Source organism: Uranotaenia lowii, chromosome 3 (assembly GCF_029784155.1).
Source record: "Uranotaenia lowii strain MFRU-FL chromosome 3, ASM2978415v1, whole genome shotgun sequence".
Classification (NCBI taxonomy): domain Eukaryota; kingdom Metazoa; phylum Arthropoda; class Insecta; order Diptera; family Culicidae; genus Uranotaenia; species Uranotaenia lowii.
In genome coordinates, this window is record NC_073693.1 from 24,654,765 (window position 1) to 24,663,414 (window position 8,650).

General features: G+C 39.8%; 1 protein-coding gene across 1 annotated transcript in view; it reads left to right on the top strand.

Moving 5' to 3' along the window:
• LOC129758251 (uncharacterized) overlaps positions 1–6,151 on the top strand; it is a 198,521-nt gene extending 192,370 nt beyond the window's left edge. The window contains exons 5-9 of the mRNA XM_055755721.1: positions 1,278–1,845; positions 1,908–2,079; positions 2,143–2,340; positions 2,412–2,561; positions 4,001–6,151. Coding sequence (XP_055611696.1) covers positions 1,278–1,845; positions 1,908–2,079; positions 2,143–2,340; positions 2,412–2,561; positions 4,001–4,288 — 1,376 coding nt within the window. The 3' untranslated portion in view covers positions 4,289–6,151. The remainder of the gene's footprint in view (positions 1–1,277; positions 1,846–1,907; positions 2,080–2,142; positions 2,341–2,411; positions 2,562–4,000) is intronic.
• Positions 6,152–8,650: the final 2,499 nt, after the last annotated feature.

Sequence of the window (8,650 nt, forward strand, 5' to 3'; positions counted from 1 at the left end):
GTTCAACTTTTTTCTAACTTTATTTATAGTTTTGGTGTAGTTTTTGTTGTATTTTGAGGTAAATTTATGATTTTTAAAAAAATAGGGACGTTTTCCAAGATTAAGCTTGTCTAGGGCAAAGGCTAGAAATCCTATCAAATGGTAAAGTTGGAAGGAAAAAATTAATGGGGAATAGTGCGAGGGCCAAGAAAATTGAATGAAGGCTAAATTTATTTTTTTTGTAGTTAAAATTTTATAAGTAATGTTAATAAATTTATCCCCATTATTTATGCAGCATCATTGTCCATCTTTCAATTTTATAATCTAGAAGTATTGAAAAAAGTGAGCTAGGTGTCTCAACCTACCAACTGATTGACTGAGTACCTCGGTTTTTCCTGTCCGAATAAAAAACTAACCTATATGCTGCTTACCTTTTTTCAAAATTCTTTATTTGAAACGGCTAATGCGATTAGCTTTCAAGAAGCCAAATTTGTTTTCTTTGTTTTTACAATCGATCGATACAAGGATCGTGTAAATTATGTGAACCACAATTGAAAGTCGTGGGTCGTGGCTCTCGAGAGTGGCTCTCTTTTCCAACAATCGATTTGCCCTTGAGGAAATTCAGTGAGTTTTGGAATCGCGGTGAGCTTTTTCATAAGCTAGTGGTGACTCCAGAGAGTGGCTTACTTTTTCAACATTCGATTATCGATTGATCAGTACCTATTTAATATAATAAGTTAAAGCACAAATTTCAGATTCAATCGACGTATGTACGGTTTTATGAAAATCTACCGTAAAAGGGTACAGCATTGATTGCGTTGATTCTTTCAAAAGCTAACTTAAATATGACAATAATGAAACTACTACAAGTAACAGTTCAGTTTGATAAACAGTGCATTTTGAAATTATCATTTCATTTACGCCGGAAGAGCTCTTTTTTGACTCCTGTCATTTCAATCGATTCACATGATTTCCTGGCTAGCTATAATAATAATAATTAAAATCCGGGGAGAATTTCCAGTTTGACATGATTAAGTTTTGAAAATCGCAAGGATTTTATGCGTTAAACAAACATGAGTAACCCGAACTATCGCATGACTACATTGCATGTTCCCGTCTGTTCCCGAAAAATAGTACCATTATCGAGTTACGAGCGTGTTAATAGCAGACAACAAATACCCCTGAAAACTAATTCAAAATAGTCTAGCGACTTCATCTTCAAGCTATGAATCCTAATAGTGGCTCCAGAGAGTGGGTAAATTTTTCACCTAATAATAATTGACCAACCATCTTTACAGAATCGGACTCCACGGAAATGCTGGACTCGGAAACGGAACCCTGCCTCATGATGGACAACGTGCTGGAGGATGTCACCATGCCGGATTCCCACTCCCACAACATGGTATCCTCATCGACCCGTATATCCCAGATCGAGATGCCATCGTCCCTGGAATCCGGAGCCAACATGATGATCTCCCACGACGAATCGTTGGACAACCTTTCGCAGGCCATCGCCAATCGGCAACAGATCGAGATGCAGTCAAGCATTATTGCCAGCGGTCGATCGCCGAGACAGTTCCGACAATCTTGTGGATCCTCGGATCAACCGATGGTAACAGGAGGAGCTGCTGGTGGTGCCGGGGATCACACCATCGCTAGCCATTCGTCGTCACTGGAGGACGATGAAAACAGCTGCTGCGGAGAGGCTTCGATGGCCGAGATGCCCTCGATCTGCGAGTACTGCAACGCTCAATCGCTAGTCGATCAGGTCATCGAGGTGGATAATCTGATCACTAAGCTGCTGAAGGTTCTGAGGATAGTGCAGATGGATAACGATCACTGCATTCAGGAGTTGATAAGTCACAAGTGAGTATTCAAAAAAAAATCTTAATTGAATTTTAGAGTTAAATTTTTTTTTTCGTTTGCAGGAACAAATTGGCTTTAACCAACGAAGAAATTCAGGATCGTGTGAAAGAATACGAGGAACTCAACTTGAAGCTGAAGGAAGATTTGGCGGATGCCTCGCAGCAGCTTTCAGTTCGTGGAAACGAGCTAACGAAAAGCAAAGCTGAACTACAGTGCCATCGGATGGAAATTGATGTAGGTTCAATATTAGTTGTAAATTTAGAAGGTCATTCTAAAATTTTCGCTTTCCCGTTGTAGAAACTGAACGAAGATATTTGCAAGTTGAGCACACTGTGCAGCAACAACCAGAAGGGTGCTGTTGGCAACCAAAGTGGAACTAGTTCTAGTCTGACGATCAACCGGGAGGACATTGTCAGTGCCTTGAAGCTGTGGAACGAGAACGAACCGATCCCGGAAACCGATCTGATCGGGCACGTGATAGAGGCCTGCAATGAGGTATAAATTGATTTTTTTTTATATTTTCAAGGGTATTAATAAAACTAAAAATCTGATTTCATCGTCAACAGATTCCAAAACTGAAAGCGCGCCTTCGCGAGAAGGACCAACTATTGGCCTCGGGGGGAGCAGCACCGCCGAGCGTGGTGATGTCAGCCAGCTGGCACCAGGCCGTAACGGAAGCCAAGCGGCAGTACGAAGCCATCGATCGGGCTCTGGAAGTAAGTGCCAGATTTTCTAAAGTCGTAGAAAAGATGCTAGTGCATAGATTTTTCCAGTAACTATTAGAGTGCTGACCCCTAGTTTAAGTTTGCGAGTAGAATCTCGAATATGAATAATATTTAATCAGGGTTTTGCTATTTTTCGGGGTATCAAACTAGTATTTGCGCATTTCTGTATGCTTCGTCAAATTGTATTATAGTTTTGAACAATTGTATTATTGATTTTCTGATAGTTTAGGTAGAGAAAAATTTGTTGAGGAACAGATAGATCGATAAGCGATATTTTTCTAGGTAATATCCGGCTGTGGATAAGAAATCGATATGGCTTCCAGAATCTCGATGTAATAGACTTGATCAGGGTTATTTTTACGAATATTTGCGCATTACTGTATGCTTCATCCAATTGTATTATATTTTGACCAGTTGTATTATCACCTTTTGGTAGTTTAAGGAAGAGAAAAGTTGTAGAGAAATAGAATTGATCAACGTTGTAATACCCATATTTTTAACGGGCTATGGATTTGGTCTGTAACTCAAATGTTCTTTATTTTAAACATATTAGAATTGTATGTGGAATAAAAGGTTTTTTTATATTTTGTTTTATAATAACGGTGTATTGTCGAATTATTGCATGACCTATTCTAACACTAAAACACCGGCACTTTTTTCACAACTTATTAACACGTTATTTGGTTAAATACACATATTAAAACTCTCACAACTAACTCAGAAAACTTACAGGATCACTTTAAAAATGGGAGAAATGGGAATTTTCGTTTCTAACCGTAAAAGACTCAGGATAAATAATCGAAACTGAAGAAAATGTTACCAAATTATTCAGGAAATTGAAGCATATTTTAACTTGTGTCAAACGGTTTCATTAAGAATTCAAATTCGGAATCCAGATTCGGAATCCTGATTCAGAGTTAAGATTCAAAATTCAAATTCAGTATCCAGATTCAGAATTTAGACTCAAAATTCAGAGTTAAGATTCAGATTAAGAATTCTGATTTAGAATTCAGGATTCAAACTCAGAATTCAGATTCAAAATTCAGACTCACAATTTAGAATCAGACTTTAAGTTCAGAATTCAGATTAATGTTAAATGTGTTCATGGATAATCTCTTTCATCAGCTTGCTCATTGAAACTTTGGCAAAAAAGTACTACGCTAACAAAAAGTTATCGGACTGATCAACACTTAGCGGAATGAAGTTTTTGTTTCGAACGCTGTAAATAATTATCTAAAAAACTATCACCGAGACAAATGAAATCTGCATCCACTTACCAAATATCATTAAGGGTATCCGGCTTATTCCACAATATTTCAAGCATGCTGCATGAACAACCCCACTAGAATCCTATAGGTATTTCCTGAAATGGTCCCAACGCTTCTGAGAAAAGTTTCTCTCATCAACCGAAATAAATTTTTTATTCACAGACTTTGCACAGCGTCCAATCTCTCGTTCAACAGTCGCCGGCACTGCAGCAGTTGCAGCAAGACTTGGAGGAAACCAATTTTCAGGCCATCCCCCTAGCGGCTGTTCCGACCCACGTGATTCACCAAAATGGCAACAACGGTGGTATTCCCACGGTTAACGGAAGCAGCAGCAACGGAATCGATCTGAATGCCAATCAAACTCTGGCCATCATCAATGGTAATAGCAGCGGAAATGGAGTAGCCGGACTACAGCTGAATCAACCCGACGTGATCGACTCGACTGCATGAACCAGGAGATCACCGGAGGTTTTTTTCCTTTAAAGACCGAAAAACGATAGATAGTTGAGACATTGAGAGTTGAAAATCGCTGCGGTAGTGATGTTGAAGTTTTTAATTTTATTCACTAGAATGATAGAAAAAAGTATTGTGATCAACGGCTAGCGCGAAAGTTTAATAAATTATTCCCGATTTATTATTGTAGTGTATTGATAAAGAAAAAAAAATCAAAACCAAGATTACTAGAAACAAGGAAAACAAAATTGGCGAGTATTGTGTAGTACTATCAATGTTTGTTAGTGTCCAATTTAGAACGTAGATGTTCCGGATAATCGTGAAGACTAATAGATAAAATTTACCAAATCAACGAGTTGACAATTTTAAACAAACAGACATTATTCCTACGGATTCCATTAGATAAAGAAACTTACTAGCTGCATTTTTGTGTCAATTATAAACGTAATAGATTGTTAGTCTCATATCTCGGTTACAAGTTCTCAATCTTCGATTGCGTTGTATCTAGCAATTAGAAAGCACCCCATAATAACATTTTTTCTAGACTTCAATCCGTAATAAAATTTGCACACTGATAGGACCTTTTCTCGTGGCTAGAGAAAAGCATCTCTACTCTTAACTGAATTTATATTTTCGCAACTTTCAAAATCACTAGCGCCCGTTCAGAAAAACGTCCTAATTTAGATTACAACTGAACTCCAACACTGCAAACGTTGACTTAATAGATGGAAGAAATATTCGGGCCTTCACTCAGTTTGCACAAACGAACAAACTTTACGAAGACCGAAGAACGTTTTAAAATGCCTACCCTTTGCGACACTTGTTATGACCATCTCAGAACCGAAAGCATTCGAAGTTGAGAACTTGCAACCACCATATGTGGATCGACGAATAGCTTAACCTCTTTCCAAAACTTTCAAAACGTTAGCATTTCCTACTGTTTCAAAACATTTTTCGAAACCAAGGTGACACCTTAAAACACAGTTCAACTGTCTGGATCGCTTTTAAGTGAAGTCAGTAGTTAGTCAGTCATAGGAGAAACCAGTCTGATAAGGTTGTAAAATAGGAGTTTTTTGGAGTTGTTCAAACATACTCTCTAGCCTAGCAGCGTTCCTTTACTAAGAAAAATAATCGGTTTAGTTTCCTAGACTCGAATTACTTGCAGTACACCTTTTAAAATAGAACTTCAATCATCAACTGACATAAACTAATAACAAATTTGGCACCACAGCCTTGTGCTACAGTGCGAAACTAGAAAGTCGAGCGTAACAGCATTACAATCAATCGTCCATTACAAACTAGTGTAAATACAGACACAATTATTGAAAAAAAAACATTTAAATTTTGTCAACCCATCAAATCAACCTTTTTTTTTGTATGTACAATTTGTCTATAGGAGAAAAACAACCAGTCCTTCCATTCCTGTTTATTTTTGCCAAGCATTTGTATTGATCTACTCAGTTTTAATTAAGTAAATAATAATAATAATATGTTTTTTACCTATGCCAATTAAGCATAATGATAAGCATAACTTGAAGCAGACTACTTCATCAGACCCCAAAACTTTTTTCTAGAATATGAATTACTTTAGAACGAAAACCTAAATTGTGAAAAAAATGCCTGATGCCATTTGGTGATTATCTATCTAAACAATGTGGAGACACACGCGGAGATTATACGAGCAAGTTTAAAACTCGAAATAAAATTGACTTGAAAAATTTAGTACCTACTTGTATTAGCCCTGTAAAAAAGTTCGATAGAGTTGATGCTGCTAAAAAAGATTTTTTCCCTCTTTTCGTTTACTCTAATCTAGGTTTACTTACTCAAAGGAAAACAAATGAACTCTATGAGTAAAATTAAGGAACGGTTTTTTTTATTGCCGTATGTGCTTTATCACAGCCGTCGTTAAAGACTATAGTAGTGCATATAGCTCAGTCCTCCTGGGCCCCTGGCCTTATTCTCGATGGGGCTGTCCAAATCGAAGGTTCAACTCATTCTTTTCTATGATTTGTCTAGTAGAAGAGTGATCATTTGTTACAGAAAAAATTGTCTACGCTCTCTCAGCAGCAGATAATGAAATGCTCAGTAAAAATTAACTCACAATTATTAGGAGCGGAAAATTTCACTGTCTCCTTTTGATCAAAATGAGCAAAAAGAAACCTGCTTCTAACCCATCAAAATCCACCCTGACGAAACGTCTATGTAACCATTGGTAATAAATAACTGTATTCGTTAATAACGTTATCTATACTGTTCCAGCTACTTCCGTTTTTGAATCTCTCCTTGATCCTCTCTTGATCTCTCCTCTGAGGGCTTAAGACCCCTCCTTGTTATGACTCCCCCTTACGACTTGAGCTCTGACCTCTCCTCATAACGACTCGAGGTTAAAACATATACGTTTTCTCTTGTTGACTCATGGCTTTATCTCTCCTGTAACGGAATATGACCTCATCAAGACTCGAAATTTGGTAGAACACATACACCTCTCCTCTAAGCGACTCGAGATCTGACCTCTCCTTTAACGATTCGATCGAGGTTCGACTGCTTATGACCAGGATTCGAGGTTTGACACCTTTTGCCCATCGTGTCAATCGAAAGCAGCTCCACTGACTAAAACGGCTCGCCCGACGTTGTTACCCCCCCCCCCCTCCCCCTTTCTACAAGGTCCACTTCGGAGAAGTTCAAGTCTTATACCGCAGCTTCCTTGTAGGAAGTGGCACTTCTTGGATACTATCCGAAACGGTGGGGTATCCTACACGACCCCCACGAAGCATCTTATCTTTGTAGCTTCAACCATGAGGTCGGACGCACACTACTCAGATGCTTGTCGACGTAAAGTCATCCTAAACGGGTTTGCTTACCCGTCGCTGACCACATGTCAAGTTTTAGAGTTCATGCACATCTTCAGCAGGTGGTAAGAATGATGACACGTGCTGCTTCGAACCTAGGATAAGCGAACACCATATATTCAGGGGGTTCCTCTACATCATTACAAGTCGGTTGGAGAGGCGGGACCATGATCCAAACTGGTAGTGATACTCCATGAAATATCCGTGACTGTCCAGGAATTGAGTGACACAGATGTCCACTCCACCGTTTTTTCTCCCAATCCACGATGGCTCCACCTTTTTTTTTTTTAAAAACGTTCACATACACATTGGATCTCAGTGAAACTTCATGTTTCTTTGAAGAGATCTTCTTTCCTTAACTCTAAAGGCGCCCGCACAATAGCCCGTCGGACGTCGCGTCGCGTCAGCGTCGCGTTGACATTTCATTTTGGGGATACCGTTTTCCGTATGAGCTACCACAATGGTGCGTCGCGTCAGTGACAGCATTGTACTAAAACGCTGAACTTGTTCTAAACAGCAGCGTTCTCCAGCGTCGACGTTTTCGTTTTGAAATAAATCAAAATTCCAGCGCGTCAGCAGGGTTTTGAATATTCTTTTTTAATGGTTTTTTTTTGTCAAAGTTTGACACAAATATACACAAAAATAAAGTTTTCGTCATTTTTTGTGTTTTGTAATGTTAGGCACCCCAAAATTCTGAAAAGCCTTGTCAGTGGACGCTGTATTGTGCTGCAAAAAATTCCCTGTGCGTCTCGTCAGCGTTTTAGTAATCAACGACAGCGTTGACAGCTGACGCGACGCGACGTCCGACGTGCAATTGTGCGGGCGCCTTAAGCGTAAATTTTCGAAGTTATGATGACTAGCATCTTACAGCGCTTCTTTGCGCTGAGCTTTCTCACTGCTGCTATCAGTTGGACATCGAGTCCTCCGTGGCATGTTGGGCGTGTTCTTGTTGTACGCTCCTTATTCTGTGTAGGTTACACTGTACTCCCAAGGCCGCCACTCCGTAGATTGACGAAATCACGCTCGAAAGTAACCTCCTTCTAATGTTCCGGATTGTCGAAGAGTTCAACATAATCCATGCAAGTGAGGCTATGACCATTACCACTCTCTAGCACGCGTATTCGATGTGGCTTTTGAAGCCGATCCTGTCGTCGATCATCAACCCCACCAACCTACTCAATCGCGCATTTGGACTCGATCATTCCGTTTTTGAGGCTCCTAAAGCGCATTCAGCGTGTTACTGCCCTAATCGCTACGGTGGCAATCAGCTGTATAAGCTGCTGTCGCGAAAGAGGACGACGCTTCCAATCCTATCAGTTTCACTCCCATTGGGAGATTTAACCGTGGTAGGTCAACGTGATGGCAACCGTTCTCCGAATTCTCGGGAATCCCACCCCACATACGTCAGATCACGCTCCACTTGGTCTAACCACCTCGCTCGTTGCGCTCCTGCTCGTCTCGTTCCGTTGGCAGCGAACACATTCTCGCAACATGTCCTGCCTAGCGTATC